The following is a 23263-nucleotide window of genomic DNA, read 5'->3' as shown; positions in this document are numbered from 1 at the left end:
TTGCCAAATGGGCAACATCTCCACTTCTAAAAACTCTAACTTTAGTAAATTTACCCTTTATAGTTCTTGGTCCTTGCAGCTTTTTGTGTTTTCCTTGTTAAACTTACAATTACAGTGCATCTGGAAAGTATTCACAGCGCTTCACTTTTTCCACATTTTGTTATGTTACAGATTTATTTCAAAATGGAATAAATTCATTTTTGTCCTCAAAATTCTACCCACAATACCCTATAATGACAATGTGTAAAACGTTTTTGGGGATTTTTGCTAATTTAATAAAAAACTGAGCTTAGGCGCATCCTGTTTCCACTGATCATCCTTGAGATGTTCCTACAGCTTAATTGGAGTCTACCAGTGGTAAATTAAGTTGATTGGACATGATTTTGAAAGGCATCCACCTGTCTATATAAGGTCCCACACTTGACAGTGCATGTCAGTGCACAAACCAAGCATGAAGTCCAAGGAATTGTCTGTAGACCTCCGAGACAGGATTGTCTCGAGGCACAAATCTGGGGAAGGGTACAGAAAAATATCTGCTGCTTTGAAGGTCACAATGAGCACAGTGGCCTCCATCATCTGTAAATGGAAGACGTTCGCAACCACCAGGACTCTTCCTAGAGTTGGCCGGCCGTCTAAACTGAGCGATCGTGGGAGAAGGGCCCGAGTCAGGGAGGTGGCCAAGAACCCGATGGTCATTCTGTCAGAACTACAGCATTCCTCTGTGGAGAGAGGAGAACCTTCCAGAAGGACAACCATCTCTGCAGCAATCCACCAATCATTCCTGTATGGTAGAGTGGCCAGACGAAGCCTCTCCTCAGTAAAAAGCACATGGCAGCCTGCCTGGAGTTTGCCAAAATGCACCTGTAGGACTCTCAGACCATGAGAAACAAAAGATTGAACTCTTTGGCATGAATGCCAGGCATTATGTTTGGAGGAAACCCAGCCAGTGGCCCAGCCAGAGCCCAGACTTGAATCCGATTGAATAACTCTGGAGAGATCTGTAAATGGCTGTGCACCGACACTTCCCATCCAACCCGATGGAGCTTGAGAGGTGCTGCAAAGAGGAATGGGCGAAACTGCCCAAAGATAGGTGTGCCAAGCTTGTGGCATCATATTCAAAAAGACTTGAGGCTGTAATTGCTGCCAAAGGTGCATCAACAAAGTATTAAGCAAAGGCTGTGAATACTTATGTACGTAGGTTTTTTTTGTTTTTGTTTTTTTTTAATTAAATTTGCAAAAATCTAAAAAAAACTTTTTACACGTTGTCATTATGGGGTATTGTGTGTAGAAGTTTTATGAATTAAATTATTCCATTTTAGAATAAGGCTGTAACATAACAAAATGTGGAAAAAGTGAAGTGCTGTGAATACTTTCCGGATACACTGTATATCTGTACAGATTTGGGCACTTGCATGAGCCCAATAAGGTTTTCATTTTCTTGCATACGTTTAAGCTTTTTGTCTTCTTTTGTACAGCTCTGGTGTGCGACTGGAACATCCACAACAGACTCCTGCAGCAAAAGCAAGGAAAATGTAAATTGCCTTTCACAAAGTCTGTTTTATGGTATTTGTCTGTGTTGTTTACACAAATTCTGCTAATGAGTGTTATTTATTAGTATAGAACCAGAAGTGTAACATCTTCCCACATACAGGGAAACATTTTTCTGTTGAGCGATGATTTACGCATTTTTAGCTAACTCTGACGCCCATCAGTAATTAGCTGTCCCCAGGATTCAAAAATCCCAGCACAGACAGCGACTCTACAGTAGGTACTTTGATGACCGTAAAAAGTAATTTAATGGAGTCAAACTCCTACTTTCTTATGGTATTTTTTATTTTTTTGTTTAATACCCAGGAGTAGATTTACTAAAGATTCTAAAACAGACACGTGGAGGTGTTGCCCATAGAAACCAATCAGATTATAACTATTACTTTCTAGAATGCAATAGAGAAATCCCCACAGCGGAATCCCGGCAAGGGATTTAACATAGGCGTCGAAATACCGACGCCTATGTTAATCCCGGCGTCGGAACACTGTGGACGCCAGCCCAAACTAAGGTAAGTCCGGGGAGCCCTTAGCTTTAGCTGCAGGGGGGGAGGGTTAGGATTAGGGAGTCTAGTGGGGTTAGGTTTTTTGGGGGGGATTCGGGTTAGGCTCCCCTAGGGGGAGGGTTAGGCACCCCCAGAGAAAGATTAAGGTTAATCACCTCCCCCCCCCGCCCCAGGAGGGTTAGGGAGTGGTAAGAAGAGGTTAGGGTTATGCACTAGGAGGGGGAGGTTAGGCACCACCAAGAGAGGGTTAGGGGGGACAAGGGAGGGTTAGGGTACTTATCTGCCCCAGTCGGGATCTCCTCCTGTCGGGCATCCGCTGTCGGGATTTGAACCGCCGTCATTTCAATCCCATTCCTTCCAGACTGCACGTATATTACTTACTTTCATCATATGCCTTTGGGGGAATTCAAGAGGTGGCCCTAATCTAGTGCAACTTCATCTATTGGATCGATGTTTATTTATTATTTATTACCAGTTATTTATATAGCGCACACATATTCCGCAGCGCTTTACAGCGAACATTTGGCCACTCACGTCAGTCCCTGCCCCTATATTCCCTATCACATGCTCACACACATACACACTAGGGTTAATTTTTGTTGGGAGCCAATTAACCTGGCAGTATATTTTTGGAGTTAAGGCTGTAGTGGGTTTCAAACCCACGACCTCAGTGCTGTGAGACAGTAATGCTAACCATTACACCGTCTGTGCTGCCCAATATAGTATTTATTTATGTTGTTTTGGAAAACAAATTTAAATGTCGTAATCCTGTTATGACTATAACCTCGCTAATGTGTCCTTGTCCTTTTCAGTTCCATCAGTCACTGCTGTGACCGCCTGCAAATGCACAGGGTTCTTATTGAGGCCCCGATCTCATCTATTTTCCTCTTTTTATTTTTTACATTGCAGGGTGCTAACGTCCCCAGTTTAGTGTGGATCTGCTCTGGCACCCACTCTGTCAGCGAGATCATGGTCATAGATGCAAGCTCTTCAAACCATGTGATGGATCAGTTTGTGGTTCCCAATACACATGTCCTGTGTGTGACCAGTGTGCCAGGTATGTTTTTTTACTTTGCTCTGAATTTTAGCTGAAATGTGCATCAGTCATGTATAATATTTAGGCTTAGAAACACCTAGAAACACCCAGAGGGGAGTTGGAGGTCAAAGATAGACCATGAGTCAATCTAAAGTATTCACTTGCAGAAAGCCTTAAGTTTAGAGCAACCTTAATTGCAGCATATAGGCGCACTTATTAGTGGTGAGAGCCGTCTTGCGGCTAATTGAATCGACCCCTACATGTGGCTGTTGTAAGTCTACAAATTGTAGTTTCACAATCAATAACGACGTGTTGTGTACTTCATGATCTCTCAAGCTAGCATTATATCTTGGTTCACATATATACCCTAAATGTCTAATTTATGTTCTTCATGGAATAGTCAGTAGGTCGCTCCGGAACATCAGATCGTGTCCGTCTACATCGCCATTCTTTCCTTGTATGCCACAGAGATGTACAGGAAAATCTGCGATCTAGAGGGTACCACATGTGCGCAGTCGTACATTGCGGCGATTTATGTCAAAACATCTCCCCTAACCCCAGTGTCTTCGTCAATTTATTTTATTGTTGCAATAAAGATGGCAATATTATTGGTGTTACAGTTATTTTACATAAACTGCCTGGAGGGTGGACTTGTGATAATGTTGTCTCTCTGCAGGGTACAGGCTGGATTCTGTGGAAGAGCAGGACGTCTCAGCAGAAGACGACCATGAGAACATCAGTAGAGGGGCCACCGTCTGGTTGGGGACACAGGAAGGGAGGTAAAAAAATTCAAAACAAACAAATACATAAAAACCAAGAAATTCACCCAGATTCGGTACAGGAGTTTAACTTTCACAATGTCACCAGTGAGTACATCAAACTCACAATGATGCTGCTAGGATTCTGACACGGGTGTAACGCTACAGATGTGTCCTTGCTCACCTAGCCTCAGTACACCATGCAGCGCGGTATGCCTGGCGTGATTGAGCTGAAAATGCATCTAAGTCGCAATGCGATGTGACTAAGATGCCCCAGTACACTGTGGTGATTAATGTTATATGTGACACTTGTATATCTGTGTGCACCTGGGACTGTAAACAGAACTTGGTGTGGAAAAAAGCTGTGGCCACTGCATCGTAGCACTTTGTATGCTGATTGAGAGACTCAGGGGTCTATTTACTAAGCAGTGTTAGAAGACAGAGTTAAAAGTGATAAGAAAGTGATAAGGTGCCAGCCAATCAGCTCCCAACTGTCATCTCACAGGCTGTGTTTGAAAAATGACAGTTGGGAGCTGATTGGCTGACACCTTATCACTTTCTTATCACTTTTCACTCTGTCTCCTAATACTGCTTAGTAAATAGACCCCTCAGTTGCACACAGATATAAAAGGGTCACATATCAAATTAATCAGCACGGTCTCCTGGTGCGTCCTACTCTCATTGTATTGCGACTTAGACGCAATTACGGAAAAAAGCATGCAAAAAAAGACATCCGGCGCTAGCAGAGTCTTACGGGACCAGGCGCGCCAATAAGGGCTGTTTGGTGCGACTGCATCAAAGACAAGGGAGGACACATCTGTAGTTAGGGGCTCACGCTGCTGAACACAGATTACTGATAGCCAGGAATCTGCGCATGTGCAGAACTGGTCCTGTGTGATCTGACACAGAGCAGCAGCAGACTGTCAGGCTGCTGCTGTCCGGGGGCGTGGACGACCTCCGTTTTCCAAAATGGAGGCGTGTCACCGCGTTGGGGGGAGGGACGAGGCCAGGATCTCCGTCGGCAGACGGAGATTTCCTGGCCTCTTTTGGACATCTGCGATGACTGGCCAGCGTGACCCCATGGTCACTCAGCCAGCCAAGGATCACGCAGATGATCCGATGCTGTGTCACATGCACAAATTCACAGCTGGGCAACGGCTGTGGTCCTTAGACGCAGCACCGGATCTACAATATTGTCAGGAGGTGTCTTTTGTCAGACGCCTCCTGGTGCATTAGCATATGTTAGCATTGCTGCTGTGTCTAAAGGCTCAACAGCGTCCATCTCTGAATCCGGCTCATATCACTGTACAACAAATTAATACTTTGAATTTGTTTCCTTTGTAAAAATAGTCATACATTACTAATTTGAGGTAAAGAAAACTAAAATGATTTCAGAATGTTTTTACTAGCTCTATTTTGTGAGCTACACTACTTGCACTATACTGTATGTACACTAGTAATATAGTCATAGTGAAAAGCTATTTTCAAATAACAGTTGTTTTAATTCAAACAATCACAAATAAGAACACAAAACGAAACAAACATACAGCATACGAAACAAACATACAGCATACGAAAGTACTATTTAATATAGTGGCCTATTCATGGGGGTGCTTTCTCTTTGCTTGTCGCTTGTACTCATCTTCTGGGGCATCTCTTGTCACTGTCCAACAGTAGTGATTCACCTACCCTGATATCTTTGTTCCATTGCTGAAATGTCTTGGTGGAATCGCTCACTATGCTCGTCACTCAGTGCACCACACTTGTGTGGCTAATCCCGTGAATCGCATATATTTGAATAGGGGAGGGGGCAAATAACTGATTCATTTAATTGGGTCATTAGGCCCCGCCCCCTCTGCGCGGAACGCACATTGCTGGTAAGATTCTCTCCATTCTGCCCACTTCACTAGGAATATCCCTACATCGTCAAAAATGGGCTATATCTCGGAACTCAGAGCTAGCTGAGAGTATTCAATGTCATATTCATTCTTTGCATGCTGAAATCAATTAGAAGTAACTATTTTCACATCGGAAACATTCTCATTGTTGTGCAGTGTATTTTGCAAGCAGGGACTGTGCTGGCAGTATGTACCGTGTTGCAGAGCCAATGTAACTGTAATAGTAAATATTTTGAGTTATATGAAGGTATGGTCACTTTTACATTTGTGAATTGTATAAGTAACTCTTTTGTACAGTATAAAGCAAAGTTAGTGAGCCTTATATGATTCCTTTCGTAGTGCATGAAAAAATATGAATAGGTTGTGGTGATGGAAAAGTATTTCTGAGTCCTACCGATGTGTCCTCATACACTGTTGCTCAAGTCGTGCCAAAGACAGTAGCCCCACTCAGCGTGTCAGGTCCCAGGCGATTCGGCCAGACCGAGCGTCTTCCTTACTCGAACTGCGTCTTATTCTCCTAAATAAAACATTTGGGAGCAACTAATCTACATTGCTGGCTTGTACTGATCAATTTGATGTGCGATATTTGTACATCTGTGTGTGACCAAGTCTCAATTGGTGTAAGAATGGCTCCGATGTGAGCAGCCACGTTTTTTTCTCACGCCAAGTTCTGTTCTGTGTTTAAAGCGATTTCTTGTGCGGTTAAAGTCGCAGCCCAGCATCTCTGGTACACTGTGAGTGGTGTTACAGTGTATCTGCGATGCGAAAAAGATGCAAAATGGAAAGAAAAATACGGTATGCTGCTCCGTTGCACCGGGCATCTCGTGCCATATGACGTATAGACGCTAGGGGGTATATTTAGTTTTTAGAAGTGGAGATGTTGCCCATAGCAACCAATCAGAGTCTAGCCATTATCTTCGAGATTGAAGGTGCTAGTTAAATATTAAGTAGAACCTGATTGGTTGCTATGGGCAACATCTCCATTTCTAAAAACTCTCATATTCGTAAATATACCCCCTAGGTGTATGAGGACACGTGGACATGTGTAATTTACTTTATGTGCCTCTAGGCGGTGCCAGCATACAGTTCTGGCTATAAAGCATACAGAATACATTTAGTATATTATGAATTTGTTTGAGATTTAATTCAATTATTACCCTTTTGCATTTGTTACACAATAAATGTATTCTTATTTCCCTTTTTTAATTTAGTATATTTATCCATTCTGCTGTGTCTGATTGGAAGAACTGCCTACAGAAAGTTCAACTTAAAGATGCCATTCATAGTATTATGTAAGTTGCAATTCAGCTACAGGGCAGCAGGAGGAAACAAATAGCTGGTTAGCCATTGGCTTGTATATAATACTGTCCTTCATTTCTTGTGTTCCATAAATCACAGACCTGCTGGTAACCGAGTGGTAGCTACTTTGGGCGATGGAACACTTGCAATATTTAGTAGGAATGCTGGTAAGTTAGACATATAAATGCATGGAATTAATGTGTCCATTATTTTCTGCTATTCGTTATTAATTAAAGCCATTTATTTGATCAGCTAGGAACTGGGATTTAGAGAATCCAAAAGTTGTGGACTTGGGAAGGCCCCAACAATCCATTCGCTGCTGTGTGTATGTCCAGGGAGAAGTGTGGTGTGGCTACAGGAATAGGATCTATGTCTTGGATCCACGGACGGCCAAAATCAAAGTAATTTAATATTTTGTAGAAAAACGCTTGTATGTCAGTAAACTGTCTGCTGCAAGGAAATCTAGCTTTAGTAACTCATGAAACAATTTTGTGACTTTACTCAAAAGTTGAGATCGTCAGCGATCATACAATTACTATTATTAGTATGTACAGTTACAATAAATAGAAATATAAAATCTGCACAATCAGTGGATTGCTGCCTGTGAACACATATGAGGAACCTTCACGCTCTCCTCAGAACAAACAATTTATATACTAGAACAATGACCCACAATGGCGCACACCACAATAAGTCAATGTTCAATTATGTCCATAGCTGAAACTCTTAAGCTGGCCACAGACATAGCGATCTGCACATTATCAGCCGATGTGTATGATTTGTATACGATTTCCCTTGAAACTCTCCCCTGCAGCTCTGCACACGATCTGCACACGATTTGGTCTTCAATCTTCAAACGATCTCTCCTGCATCCAGACTTTCACAGTACATCGCCTCCTAGATTGTCAGATCTGCCCTACTGCACGGCAGATCTGACGATGCAATGTGCGACCAGCGGGGACGCGCATCACATCGTGATCGTGAGTGGGGACTCACGGTTTACTCAGGATTTGGCCATATTTTACACGATCTGTCGTTCCAATGTGTCGGAATCGGCCAGATCGGGTAAAATATCGCTATGTGTGTGGCCAGCTTTACTCTGTTAAAAATAAGTCAGCACAGGCGATTTTCTTTCTTTTCAATCTTTTGCCATCTTGTATCCACAATTAGTTCTCATGTTTTCTTTCTCAAATATAAACAAAAAAACAGGAAAACATAGTGCAATATTGTCAAGCACCAAACCTGAGGATTTAATTATACATCTCACTCGCATGTTAAAAAACATAAAACAATCATATAGCACCATAAAGGTGAATCAGGGGATGTCCATGCACACGGTTACCCTCCCAGGTGGTATAAGAAATAACGGAGTGTCCAACTCCTCTTTGGGATCTAGGTAAGTGATTGCAGTGGTTCCCTCAAGTCACTGTGGGATCTATTTATCAAGCAGTGAAAAGTGTGGAGAAGTGGACCAGTGGAGAAGTTGCCCATAGCAACCAATCTGCTTTGAAGTAGCATTTATCAAGTACAGTCTATAAAATAATAGGTAGGAGCTGATTGGTTGCTATGGGCAACTTCTCCACTGGTTCACTTCTCCACACTTTTCACTGCTTGATAAATAGACCCCTGTGTCACCAGCTTGGCGCGTTTCGGACAGGATATCCTTTATCAGAAGCTTGGTGGCCATTCTAACTAGTACACATATTTATACCCAAAATAATAGGATAACTCCCCCCAGCTGCATTGTATTTTCCCACTCAGCACGCTCGGGACTCATGGCCGGAAGTGGCGGAATCGGAATTTCCTTTGCATTCCATTCACCTTCACCGGAAGTACTCTACACAACACTTGATCCTAGTTCACCATTGTGATATCCCGGGCTATTGGAAAGGTACTACTGTCCGGCCAGAAGTTGTAATTTGTCGGACCGGATGAAGATGGCCGCCAACCCGGAACTCCCATAGAAATGGTTTAGCTTGCATTCCATTGGGGGAATAAAGTGCATCAGAGTGGATAATATTCCATATTTTTCAGTTTACATAGTGTCCATATAAAAAGAAAAAGAGGGCAGAAATAATTTATAAAATATATTTATAACCAAAATGCATAGGAGTAAATCTTATTATTCATATGATTCATTATACATAGTGTCCATATAAAAAATATAGTAACAAAGCAGAAGTAATATAATATCATATCTAATAAATATGGGATAAGAATTGTTTAAAAGATAGTAAAATATTAAGACTGAATAAGATCATAAAAACCATTTTACCTCAAATTCACAGTTAAGGCCTTTTGGGGCAACAATTTTTAACTTGTAAATCCAACCCATCTCTGCTCGGGCAAGTTTAAATTCAACGTTTTTACATCTCCATGTAGGGTTTTATTGTCTGAATACCCCAAAAAGATTTTAAATTACATGGATTACAAATGTACTTGAGTTTAAAATGGGATGAAATAGTATGTGTTTCCATCCGCTGGCTTCCCGACAGTGAAAGCCCGGCATGGGACTAATGATAGGCATCTAAATACCGACACCTATCATTAGCCCCATGCCGAAATCCCAACGCCCGGCATTCCGAACGTAGGTAAGCCGGGCGTCGGGAGCTTTTAGCCGCAGGGGAGGGTTAGGTTTAGGGACTCCCCGGGAGGCTTAGGGTAAGGCTAGGGGAAGGGGGTTTAGCGTTAGGCACCCCCGGGGGGAGGTTAGGGTTAGGCGCCCCCCCCTTCCCGGGAGGGTTAGGTTTAGGGTGCAGGGGGGGTTAGGTTTAGGCACCCCTGGGGGGAGTTTAGGCTTGGCACTAGGGGGGGGAGGTTAGGGTTAGGCACCACTAAGGGAGGGTTAGGTGGGGGGGGAGAGGGGTAGGGATAGGGTTAATACTTAAGGCACACATCCACTAGACGATTAAATTGAACGATTACGATATAGTTATCGTTCGATAATTGTTTGCAGATTGCTGGTCGTTTAGACATCTATCATCGTACAAATATGTTGTATAACCTGACGATATCATCAGGTTCAACATGTTTGCAGATGATTGATGAGCCTACACCGAACGACTGCTCGGTCAGTGCAGGCATATCAGAGACTGACAAACTACTGCACGATTACAATGTCGTAATCGTGCAGTCTTTTGTCTATCGTCTAGTGGATGTGTGCCTTTACCCTGTCGGGATCTCCATCTGCCGGCCTTCCGGCGTCCGTATTTCGTCCGCCGGGCTTAGGTCCGGTGGTATAACATACCGATTCTGTTTCCAACCCCTTTTTTATATTCCACATATGTTCCGATAAATGGGTTTTCATATAACGGGAAGTTTTCCCTATATAAAACAATCCACAATTTAATTCCAATGTGTAGATAACATTTTTTGAGTTACAGGTTATCTGTAATGGTCGTTTATTAGCAAATATAATTCCAAATATAAAGAAATAGAATCAATATTTAAAAAACATTGGGAAATTTTGAGGAACGACCCGGTGATTGGGAATGTGATACAAGAGAAGCACTGTTTTATATAAAAAAAAGCCTCTTCTTTAAAAGTACCATTGAGGCAAATAAAAGAATAAATAATAGTAGTATGGGCTTCCACAGGTGTGGACTGTGTCTGATGTGCAAAACAGTAAAGGGTTGTAGTAAAATAAAAGATTTTGAAGTGGGTGGGGTGAAATGCCCGATTAAAGACTTCATAACCTGTAACTCAAAAATGTTGTGACACAGTGAATTGAGGGAACCACCGCGATCACTTACCTAGATCCCAAAGAGGAGTTGGAGGACAAAGATCCAGAACTTTGGACACTCCGTTATTCCTTATACCACCTGGGAGGGTAACCGTGTGCGTGGATATCCCCTGATTCACCTTTTAAGGTGCTACAGGTGTGTCCACATACATCTATCCTCCATGCGCTACAAGTCGCACTACATATAACGCGGGAGCTCCGTGTGCCTCGGTAGCGCCGAGCGTATCCGTGCGACTTTTTACCTTAAAATGCGTCTTATTCACAAAGTGATGCGAGTAGCTAGCACAAGCAGCTTCTGCTGATTAAAATTATATGCAGCATGTCTGTATTCTCTGTGTATCTGCATGTGAAATACTACGTTAGTGTCAGCGGCTGTAACATTGTAACGTAGCGTTTCGCATGCAGATACACCCGCAAACGCACAGAGAACATAGACATGTTGCATATCATTTTAATCAGCAGAAGCTGCTTGTGCTGTTCGCATGACTGTGTGAATAAGACACATTTGAAGGTAAAAAGTCGCACAAAAAGACGCTCTGCGCTACCGAGTCATGCCACGGCATGGCGCGATTAGAAGGGCTGATTAGCAAGGAGGCTAAATGTATGAGGACACATCTGTATATGCTTGTTTTATGTCTTTTAACATGTGCGTGAGATGTATAAATAAATCCTCTGGTTTGGTGCTTGACAATATTGCACTATGTGTTCCTGTTTTTTGTTTATATTTGAGAAAGAAAACTAATTGTGGATACAAGATTGAAAAGAAGGAAAATCACCTGTGCTGGCTTATTTTTAACAGTATGTACAGTATCAAAGAGAAATCTCTTGGAACTAGATTGCTATTCCAGCTCTGCAGTAAAGATACTGTAATCTAGACTCTGTAGTTTACATCACTTTAATTGTAGAACTAGAATATTAAATTATTACACTACCACTATTGCAACATGTTCTTACAGTATTACACAGCAGAACTGCTAAGTGAATAGTGGGATCAGACATTGCACAAGCCATGGAAGGCTATGCATTCACCATGCGTTTTTCACCTCTCTGCACACACATGCGGCACATCTTCTATGTTGCAGAGGTGTCACCTGAGAGTGGAGAGAGGACATGCACATGTGCAGGGCTGAGCGGAGGTGTCTTTCTATGTGTTTGTGGCAGTAGATTTGGATTGCAGATGATATTTGTTATTGAAGAGTACAGTAACCACATACACCATGCTGGGATGTAGTTATAATCCCGACAGTCGGATTGCCGGCACTTAGAATGCTGGCGCCAGAATCCCGACACCTGGCAGAGTCCCGGAACCGGCATCCTGACGGTAAGTACTGGAGTTAGGGGGAAAGTTAGGGTGTGGGAGAGGGGCAGTAGGTTGCGGGACCAAGGGGGAGGTTTAGGATTAGGCAGCGAGGTGGGAGGATTAGGAGTAGGGGGATGGTTAGGATCCTAACCCTGTCGGGATGCCAGCATCAGGATTTTGACCGCCGGAATCCCGATCGCTGGCATCCCGTACCCAACCCCACCATGCCACATACAACTCAGAGCAAACAGGAACAGCACATTCAAAATGCATTAAAACTTTAACCATTATTCAGTCCTTTAGAGAAGGAGCGTGCAAAATGTATACAGAAGTCATTAATGTGCTGAGTACACCATCTTATCACACAGATAAATGGTGGTAAGGAGTCTCTGGGCACGGAGTCTTCCTTTAGGCATTCTAGTAAAGCAACTTTGCAATTCATACACTAAAAGAACAACTTCCCATCCCTATGGTGTTTTAGTAATATGAAAGAGGGAATCCGTCTCCATAAGCTGCTTGTGCGACCAATTCGCATCGCTTGGCGAATGACACACATTTTAAGGGAGAAAGTCACACGAAAAGATGCTCGGCGCTCACGCGTTATGTGTAACGCGACTTGTAGCGCACGGCAGATAGATGTATGTGGACACATCTGCAATTCAGTACAATTGATGCAATTCAGGTGTTAATATGTTTTTTAATTGATTTGTAATAATGAAAATATATACATTTCTCTGGCCTCAACTGTCTCAGGCTGAGTGCTCCAATTTGTTTGTTTGTGTTGTAACTTTTTGTGGAGTGCAGAACCCACTTTGTGAGCTGCTGCTTGGCACAGAAGGTTTTTATCGCACAGAAGGTTTTTGTGGTTAATTCACAGCGCACCATTGTGTTAGTGCTGGCCAACCACCACGCTATGCATTACATTTAGTTTAAACCCATTTTGTTTAAGATTAACAATCATTTGTATGTTTTAATTTGCTTACTGTATTTGTGTGTGTGCACAAGATCTGTTTAAAAGCTTCATATTTATTTCTGTCTATTTATACTCGGTACTCTTATACTATCATTCAGTACTGATTTCAAATACACACGGGGAGATGTATCAAGCCTTGGAGAGAGATAAAGTGGAGAAGTTATCCACAACAACCAATCCGCTTCTAACTGTCAGTTCATAGACTGTGCAAGATAAAAGACAGAAGCTGATTGGTTGCTTTGGGCAACTTCTCCACTTATATCTTTCCAAGGCTTGATCCATCTCCCCCACACACTCGAACTGTGTCATTAGCTCTTTTCCCCGGTAGTATCTGTTGATGTGGGTAAAGAAATGAATATGACTAAAATGTTTGTTTTGTTCCCCTGTAGAAATGGTTTGAAGCAACACATCGCGCTGAGAGCCAGGTCCGGCATATTGCTGCTGCCGGAGATGGCGTCTGGGTGTCTGTTCGCCTGGATTCCATTCTTCGCCTTTTCCATGCCCAGACTGGACAACCCTTACAGGAGCTGGAGCTGGAGCCTTTCCTGCAGAGAATGCTGGGTGAGAGCTGCTGCTGACATAGTGACTTCATGTCTTATGTTCTCAAGCAGTGGAAAAATGGTCTGGACCTTCACATTCCTTCATCTTTACTCCGTTACCAGGGAACAAATTGGTTCAAAATAATGTAAAGCAAATAATGTGAAAATGTAATAATGAAGGTTACACCCTCTGCCTTCCATAGCACGTCATAAGTCTACTGCATACATAGCAGTACAAAAAGTGCACTTAACATTTTAGCTCTCATTTATAACTTTGGTCATAATTGAGAATATAATGAGACATAAAACCAGAACAAATGCAATTTTTACTTTTAAATTGTTGTAATATTGGGCATAAAGAAGAGAGTAATATTATCACAGAGCTTTTTTTCTCTATATGAGCATTCTGATTTTTTTGCACCAATGTTCCTCAATTCTTCCCTCTCCGGAGACCCGTGCTGGCAGCAGCAGTGCTGTACACGCCAGCCATTTTCCTGGAGACCCGCGCTGGCAGCAGCAGTGCTGTACACGCCAGCCATTTTCCTGGAGACCCGCGCTGGCAGCAGCAGCGCTGTACACGATATTATTTTCCTGGAGACCCGCGCTGGCAGCAGCAGCGCTGTACACGCCAGCCATTTTCCTGGAGACCCATGCTGGCAGCAGCAGCGCTGTACACACCAGCCATTTTCCTGGAGACCCGCGCTGGCAGCAGCAGTGCTGTACACGCCAGCCATTTTCCTGGAGACCCTGGATAGAGAGGAAGGGGCCCAATTGGAGACTGCACATGGTCCCCCTCCTCTCTTAAAATGCTCCTGCCTGTAATCCAACTGGAAGCAGACTATGCTTGTATAATTCATTATTTATTACAATCTAATGAGCTTCTTGCATAAAATAATCTAATATATATATATATATATATATATATATATATATATAAACTTTTCCCACACTGTCATTGGCTTCCCCATCCACATGGTGACAGTAGGAGGAGGAATAAATAATTTTATCATAAATAATTATTACATCTTCTGATTTGATGTTTTGTGTTGATTAATGTTAAGAAAATCTGCTCAGTGAGGCAAAGCGTTTCTGTATATAATTGGAGGAAAAAAAGTGTGAACTGTGTAGTGTGTTGGTATTCTATTAAGCTGGGTACACACTATGTCGACAGGTCGGCCGAACTGCCGACCTATCTGGTGATTGGTAAGTGCATACACACTTAGCAACTGTCTGCCCAGTGTTCCGGGCTTGACGTCACAACAGGGCGGGCATTTAAATTTGCTCACCAGGTTGAGCTGTCACTAATCATTGGGTCCCTGCAGAATGTGTAAAGGCAATTGGCAGGGTCACCCGTACACCAGCTGTGCCGATGGGCCGATCCAATATGTCTGTGAACGACATGCCTATATTCTGTGTGTGACTGCTGGTGTATCTGCATGCTAAATACTTCATTTCATTGTCAGCTGCTGTAACAGTGTAATGTAGCATTTTGCATGCAGATACAGCCGCAGTCTCACATGGAATATAAGCATGTCACATATCATTTTATTCAGCAGAAGCTGCTTGTGCGTCCTATTCACATCGCTAAAACACATTTGAAAGTAAAAAGTCGCACAAATAGACACTCGGTGCTACTAAGTCACACCACGGCATGGCACAACTAGAAGCGCTGTTTAACATGCAAGGAAGTAAGATGTATGTAGACACCGCTATATAGAGTTAGATTGATATTTGTATATCATGGGCAGAGAGGAAGCATCAAGTTGGGTGATATTTGAGGAAAGGGAAGAGATGAATGTGGTGCACCTTTGTTAATGGCTTTGGACGTTAGTACAAGTAGTTTATGTTTTTGTTCGGTACAATTCCTTCATAGGCACTAGCAGAGCATCAGCAGGAAATGTTTTGCAAGGAAAATGAGTTCAGCTGCTGCAGTCAGAATAGATTGTAAGGGGTAAATTTACTAAAGTGAGAGTTTTTAGAAGTGCGTTTTAAAAGTGATGTTGCCCATAGCAACCAATCAGAATCTACTTAACATTTAACTAGCACCTTATAGAAGATAATAGCTAGAATCTGATTGGTTGCTATGGGCAACATCAATTTTAAAACTCACTTCTAAAAACTCTCACTTTAGTAAATTTAACCCTAAGGGTGAAAGTCTGGTTAGGGGAAGAGGGAAAAAGCAATAGTCAATGTGGTACATTATGGGTGCATGGATTAAAGTATGATGGAATAAATGCAAAATTGGTGAATATTTTTTTCTAGCCATTGTATACAAAAAGGTGCATCATTTAATTTGATGAGCTGCAGGGGGAAATGTAGCAGCCTGAGAGGTGCAGACATCGGTGCAATCCCAGTGAGTCTGCACATTGTTTTTAAAGTTTCACTTATTTTAAATTCCAAGCCAACCTGGGCAGACTCACTGGATTCATGTCCGTTCCTGCATCTCTCAGGCTATTACATTTCCCCCTTGGATGCTTTGGTTAATGCAGTTCTTGCGCCTTAGTACTGTGACATAGGCCTACTTGCCGTCTCTTGCAGATCTAAGTTTTTGTAGTTTTTTTTTATATGAACTACAGTGGTAAATGTTGTATACTGGTAGTAAGGTAAGTAAATCATACAATTTGTATTAGAAAACTAAAAATAAAGTATGAAAAAAATTCTTTACAGGCTCCAAAATCTTTGCTATGTCTATGGCACAAATCTCTGCGCTGTCTGCGTTCTGTGGCTTTCTGTGGGTGGGAACTACCTGCGGAGTCATTGTCGCCATTCCATTCTCTATGGGTAAGAAGCTATTTTATTTATGAATTCATTTATCTGTCTGTGAAAATCATGATTGTCAGAATGATAAAGTTATTATTAAATGCAAGTTGACTTTCATTGTGTTTGCAGAGAGCACAAAATAGTCTGATCAGAGGAGTTTAAAATAGAACAGTTTGGATAATTATATTATTGCTATACATAACATGTTATATGTCCATGCAACCAAAATGTAGAATCGTAATTGGATTACTGATATCCTATCAGCAAACAGTGTTGTTCATTCCTAGTGGTGTTTTGGTTATGTTAGTGGGGGCGACTCAATGCATTGCGATGTTGAATAGTTCCCGGGAGGGAGCTCCCAGAGCTATTCAATTCACTGCGATGTTTACTTTGTCAGGAAGCAGTTAAGATGGAGAATGCCGGTTCTCGTGATTTAACCTGGGTGTTTAGTCGCAAGAACCGGCATTCTCCGTCTAAAGTGCCTACCACGAGGCTGTTAATGCCGCGCTAAGCCGGAGAACTAGCACACAGCCGGCACTTTAGTCAAATTTCTCCTCGCACACTCAGGAGGGTGCAAGAAGAAATCCTTTAGTAGGACTAAGCAGCACGCTGAATTTAATAGCTCCGGGGAGCTCCCTCCCAGCGATATCAACAGCGCACTGAGTTGATCACCCCCAATGTTACACTTACTGTATGATCAACTACTTCTGTAAAAAGTGTGTGAGAGTGAATCTCTCTGCTGGATATTAAGGGACCTGCCATAATATAGGGGTGATTTCCTAACTGGGGAAATTGCAGAGACGCAGCACCTGGTTTTTATGAGAAAATGATTATATGTATATATTATTACTCCTTGTAAGAAGGCAAGTCATGGCAAATGGTCATATCGGATACGCAAAAAAATGTATTCCTGCCAAGGATTAATTAAAATTTGCAAATTGCTTATGTTTGTCATTTTCTACCAAACTACTATGCTATCCATATGGCACCTGATAAAAGGAGGTGTAATTTCCTTTCCTCCACACTGTTGCTATAGTCACTTATTTATTCTACCTGAATAAAAATGTAATTTAAAAAATTCCCAGGATGCCATTTACAGATTATTTTTTAAAATTTTTGATCATGACTTAAATACTGTATGTCAAAGTATGTTGTCTTCTCTCAATGATTCCTAAATATTGTACATGAATGTCGTTTCTTATTTTGCTTGGGCCATATGTGAAGGTCACACTTATGCTTTCAGTCTTGCTATTATACAATAAGGCTGACTGTGCTCTTCTTGCAGAAATGGATTCACAGTCTGTACAAGTAAGTGAAGATGAGAAAAGTCCGCAGGATCACGTTCCCCAAAGGGGTCCGTACTGTTCTATGGAGAATGCGCAAGTCTCATTTCACGGTCACAGAGATGCTGTCAAGTTTTTTGCATGTGTTCCAGGTAAGCACAAATAGAGAGGTTTAGGATCTATTATCTAATTTAATTATAATTAAAAGAGATTTCTGGGTAACTTTATTTTTTGTTAATTTGCAGCATTGAGCCTAAATGATACCAGATTATATTGAAATATGATGCAGTCTTTCCCCATCTCATAGGCAGAATAGCACATGATTGTCATGTTTCTTTGTGTAATATTTGAAATTAGCAGCAAATTTATTTCTGGTTTTGTGACCTATCTGTCTATATAGAGCTAAGACTTGGTATAGGAACTAAGAAAAATAATCTAATGATTGGTTGGTACTTGTTCTCTCCACTTTATATTCCTCCAAGCTTTGATAAATCTCCCCCGAAGTGTCACTAAATGTATATACAATTGATCACTATCGCTACGTAAAATTTTACTTATGCCAAGCAGTAATATAAATCGAGTGGGAGGTTCAGCTACATTATGATCCATCAGAACCTTCCAGCTAAAATAATGCGGGATATCCAGCAGCTCATTTTTGCTCTTACCCCACTGAGATGCAAGAAAAGACAAGCAGGGTTTTCCCCTTGTAATTATCCGCACTATGCACAATGACATGTTGCACCAGGTTCAGGTGAAACCTCACATATAATTGAATATCCCCCCATATGTCTCCTCTGTCCCTGAATTCATTGCTGACAGCAGCATCTCACTCAAATGTGAGGGTTTCTGTTTAAGACAGACAGAGTTGGGGGGGGGGGTCACGTATTTTTACTTGGGTATCTTCTTGAACAGCATGGCATAAAACAATAATTCCTGCTAAATAATAATTATATATACTGAAAAAATTATTCAACTCTTCAGGTTGTATCAACCCATCATTACCAGTAGGGGGCAGTGAAATTACATCCAACTCCAGTATCTTATTGATGAGTGGAGGTGAAGGATACATTAACTTCAGGATTGGTATGTTATTTGCTGTTCTTGTTTTTTATTTACTACGTCTGTTATATATTCTGACTTATATCATTTACATTATATTATATCTCAACAAGCTATTATCCAAATCTATTAAAAACACTAAAGTGTTTCTCATACATGAATATAATTAAATAGTTTAATAATGTATGAAATCGCTTACAATCTACTTTTGTAAACACACACACGGCCAGGAAGTAATTTGTCTACCAGTCTGTATTGAATCCAGGATTACATGCTGTGTGGCAATAAAGTTAATCAGGTGACATAAGTTGGGTATACAGTAGGATGACTGATCGGCTTATTTGATAATTGTTAAGTGCATTAACACTTACAGATACAGTATGTCCTCTTGCACCCTTGCCGATTGTGCTGCAAACGTGCTCACGCATCGCGCCATGCGACTAGTCGCGTCCACCACTGTACGCCATGCCGCGCGATGCGTTCGCTCCATGTAATCCTATAGAGTCACGGGGGCAAATGCAACACTCATATCTATTTACTGGTGCGTGACTCACGCCAGGCGTGGCGCGATTTCCCGCACAAGCGGCAAAGATGCAAGACGACACATCTGTACCAATCGTCGGCCCGATGTGTCGTGACTGATGTCACAACTGGGCCGGCATTAAATGTGCCCATCCAGATGAGCTGTCAGTCACTGGCGGCCTTTGCAGCAAGTCTGTACACACTGCCCAACGCGCACACGATATATTGGCCAGTGTGTACTCAGCAATACATTACTATTTTTAATGCATAGATTTCTTTTTATCTTAATTGTGGATCTAGGTGATGAAACAGGTGACACAGATGAGGGCTGTGGAGATCTGCTGCTGACAATACCAAGGTACAGGAGATCAGAGAGAAGCCACCTCATTGTATGGCAGATGCTAACCTGAAGATTAAAGCGAATCGGGTGATATGACATGACAGCACACTGACCAGACAGACTCACTATCTAACCTATGAAAACGTGTATTTATTGTTTGTGGTGCCGGCTGACAAAGAAGAAAGTAATGTGTTCTTTTCACGCTGGGATCTTCTCTGCTTTACTTTGGGTAGAAGGTATTTTGCCTTATTATAAAATGCTGACATTCTGGGTTTTGTGCAATTTGAGTCTCTAAAATACCGTGAAGTTGTGCCGTGAATATTATTTATCTCTCTTCCTCCCGCTGGAGATATTTTCATCTCCTGGACATTAGAAATGCTGCATTTTGATTTCAAATTATTTTTTTGCAGTTGTGTTTTGTTTTTTTGGCACTTAAAATAATCGTGTCTATCTCATGCATTCAAACACCATTTTGTGTGATGACTGCTAATGTTGTCTTTCTAGAAATCGCGCACAACTAAGGTTAAAATGGTGAACAATATGTATTGTTATTTGTGTTGTTCCATTATGTTAACAATGTTTTATGCATCTCTACGATCTGTTGCACTGTCAGCAGTGTTATTGCATGTAACAATGTAGCGCCACCTGTCTGGCACTGCAGGTATTACAGCTCTTTGAGCTGGAAGCTGAAGATTGCATTCGAACTCAGGGCTTATTGCTCTACGCCTTAATCTCTACCAGCATTATCTAGCTCTATGGTCTCACAAAGATCATGTCAGTCATTTATATCATTACAAAATGTGAAACCCGCCCATTCAGATAAGCACACGTTACACTGGAATGTAATCTGGGGCATTATGCTGCTTCATAAGCGAGCACGCCGTTTGTCCTTCTGTCGAAATGGATTAGTTCCATGCACTTATGGATAAGGCAAGAGTAAACGGGTTAGTCTACCACTGTGTCAAATGTGGCTTTAAAAAACTTGTGGCACCTGACCGTTCCCCATGGGTTCAGGTAACCGCTGATTCTACTATGTAGGAGGATAGCTGTGCAACTGATCCTTTTAATTACAGATATAAAGGTGGTTATAACTAATAGTCAGTGTTTAAATTAATGTTCATCTTTTATGGTATATTCATTGTTGTGTCAGTCGAGCAAAACACAGATTTTATTCCAATGCAAAAAAAGTTAAAACATCAAGAATGTAACCTATTTTTATACACAAAAATGTATAATTTATTACATAAATGTGGGAGATGATTCATGAACTGTGTTATTTAAGAGCTTTTGGACAATACAATAGGCAGCAAAAATAATTTCTAACAATTCTATAATCTCTCTCTTTCTTCTGGTATTCAAAAAGATTCAAATCATGTGTTATTATTATTTTTTTAATCTGTATGTCCTTTTACTAACTCTTTGAATTGTTTGGGATTTTTGGTTTACACAATATAACAACTGTTCTTGAAATAATTATAATTAAATATGTTGTGATTAAATCACTGTCCATGTTTTTCATGCTATGAAAGAATGAATGTATTTATCCTGTTCTGTTTTGTTTACGAATGAGAAGAGTCTGTTATTTGCCGGATACACAAAACACTGCATTCGTATTACATCGGTATTTGTGCCCCGGTGCACATTTGCACCATTTAGGCTAACGTTCAGACTCTAATTAATATCGTATCAAGATATTACATGTGCCACATACTGTATTATGTGCTAAGACCATTATCAACTCGGGACCGATGTTTTTGCAGTTGAGCAATTATAGTCAATCCGCATGCGTCAAGGTACATTACCGTAGCCGCCCGCAGGGACTACTTACTGGCAATTGGAGTGACAGGCAGGAAGTAGTTGGGGAAGGTAACAGGGTTTTCCTTAGTACTCTGATGGGCCAGTCTGACCCAGCATGGATACTTGGTGTGTCTATGTTCTACATTGGAGCAGGCTCTGGACTTCCCTCTATTTTTCCTGGGTCCAAAGGATTTTGTGCTAGATCCAAGCAAATCAAAGATTGCAACAGCGAATAAATCTATCTCCTGGACGTGCGTCTTTCACCGTAATCTGACTCACCAGCCTTCTCCCGAGGGAGAGCTGCAATCACAAGCTTGCCAGCCAGTCCCCCAACCCACAAGGAGCTGGTTTCCACAGCAAGACGCCTTCCAGCAAACTGAAGAATAAATGTTACTACCAATTCAGCAAAGTATTTGTGCCTTCTACATGTTCTCTCTCATGAATTGGAATCAGAGCATTATTATAGTTATGCAGATGTATGCTATTTTTTTATTGTAACATTATTCCTGAAAAATAATTGGATGGTTTTAGAATGTTTGTATGTTTATATTTAATAAATAAATATAAGTTGCAAACCACCATATCATATCATCCTCACTCTTCTCAGTCTACTCCTGTCTGGCTTCCTTATCTCTCACCTGGCCCCTCTTCAGTCACTACTGCACATCTCATCTAACTCTCATTGCTCTGTTTTGCTGCCCCCCGCCCTCCCCCCTCAACCTCCTTAAGGCCGGTACACACTAGATGATGTGACAGGACCCGACGGGGTGCCGGCATCTGCAAGTACTTACACACTTGCCAATGCTGGCTGCGACGACGGGTGCCATGCTTCATTTGGCAGCATGGCCCCCGCTAACGATATCCCTCGTCGTACCTGAATGTAGGGCCGATGGAGGATGTCGCTGACGATGCACGGGAGCACGCATCGTCTGCAACATAACTGGTAACACACTAGACGATGTGCCCGATATGTCCCTCCAATTCAACATATCGTCTAGTGTGTACCCAGCTTTAGCATTTCTCACTACTGGCTCCCTATATCCCCCTGTGAATCAATTCAAACTTCTCTCGCTCATCTCCAAAGCTCTCACCCTCTCTTCTCCTCCCCATGGGCCTGATTCACATCCACACGCAATGCTGATATATACGCAGTTTGAGTGATTCATAGAAATTGCGTATGCATGATAGCCACACTGCTTAGACTTTCTGAGAAGGCTGATGGCCACCTGATCTGCGTTCGATGTTTACATTTTTTCTGTGGGAGCAGCGGATGCGAGATGCTTCCAGTGGGCGTCTCTAAGCACTGGACGGCGGGTGAGTCATTAGCATATTTTCGCAAATGTGATCTGTAAGACATTGCAGCTGTGATGGCATTTTCATGCGAACCTGAATCAGGCCCTATATCTCCAGCCTCATTTCCACACTTACTACCGTCCACCCACTCTAGCAATGACGCCACCTCTCCTCCTCCCTGATCACTTTCTCCTATTATACACCTTCAAGATTTCTGCTATTCTGCCCCAATTCTCTGGAATGCTCAGTCAGAAACATCCCAGCCTTTCAACAGAATCTGTATGTAATCCCGGCTGTTGGGATGCCTCCTGTCAAAATACTGACAGCGGCATCCCGATGGCTGGTATCCCGACAGGTGTCGAGTAAGTATACTTACTCTCCCCCCTTCTGCCCCTAACCCTTAACCTGCCTTCTTGTGGCCTAACCTTACCCCACCCCATCCCGCATCCTAACCCTCCCCGTTAATGCCTAAACCGAAGTCTCCCTTCTTTGTGCCTAAACCTAACCCTCCTCCCTTAGTGCCTAAACCTCCCCCCCTAGGGGTGCACTACCCTAACCTGCCCGCCCAACACCTAACCCCGCTACGCTGCCTAAACCTAACACTGCCCACCTC

The 23263-nt window shown here is 42.1% G+C and overlaps 1 protein-coding gene across 1 annotated transcript in view; it reads left to right on the top strand.

Moving 5' to 3' along the window:
* LOC148508430 (C-Jun-amino-terminal kinase-interacting protein 3-like) overlaps positions 1-20987 on the top strand; it is a 111352-nt gene extending 90365 nt beyond the window's left edge. The window contains exons 17-27 of the mRNA XM_088444545.1: positions 1476-1532; positions 2961-3108; positions 3764-3866; positions 6955-7035; positions 7142-7209; positions 7295-7443; positions 13447-13618; positions 16264-16377; positions 17642-17791; positions 18621-18722; positions 19521-20987. Of these exons, the coding sequence (XP_088300671.1) occupies positions 1476-1532; positions 2961-3108; positions 3764-3866; positions 6955-7035; positions 7142-7209; positions 7295-7443; positions 13447-13618; positions 16264-16377; positions 17642-17791; positions 18621-18722; positions 19521-19630 (1254 nt within the window). The 3' untranslated portion in view covers positions 19631-20987. The remainder of the gene's footprint in view (positions 1-1475; positions 1533-2960; positions 3109-3763; positions 3867-6954; positions 7036-7141; positions 7210-7294; positions 7444-13446; positions 13619-16263; positions 16378-17641; positions 17792-18620; positions 18723-19520) is intronic.
* Positions 20988-23263: the final 2276 nt, after the last annotated feature.

This window comes from Taudactylus pleione, unplaced genomic scaffold, assembly GCF_031769625.1.
Source record: "Taudactylus pleione unplaced genomic scaffold, aTauple2 ptg000366l, whole genome shotgun sequence".
NCBI lineage: Eukaryota > Metazoa > Chordata > Amphibia > Anura > Myobatrachidae > Taudactylus > Taudactylus pleione.
The sequence above is the reverse complement of the archived record's forward strand: the minus strand, read 5'-3'. Positions and strand labels throughout refer to the sequence as shown.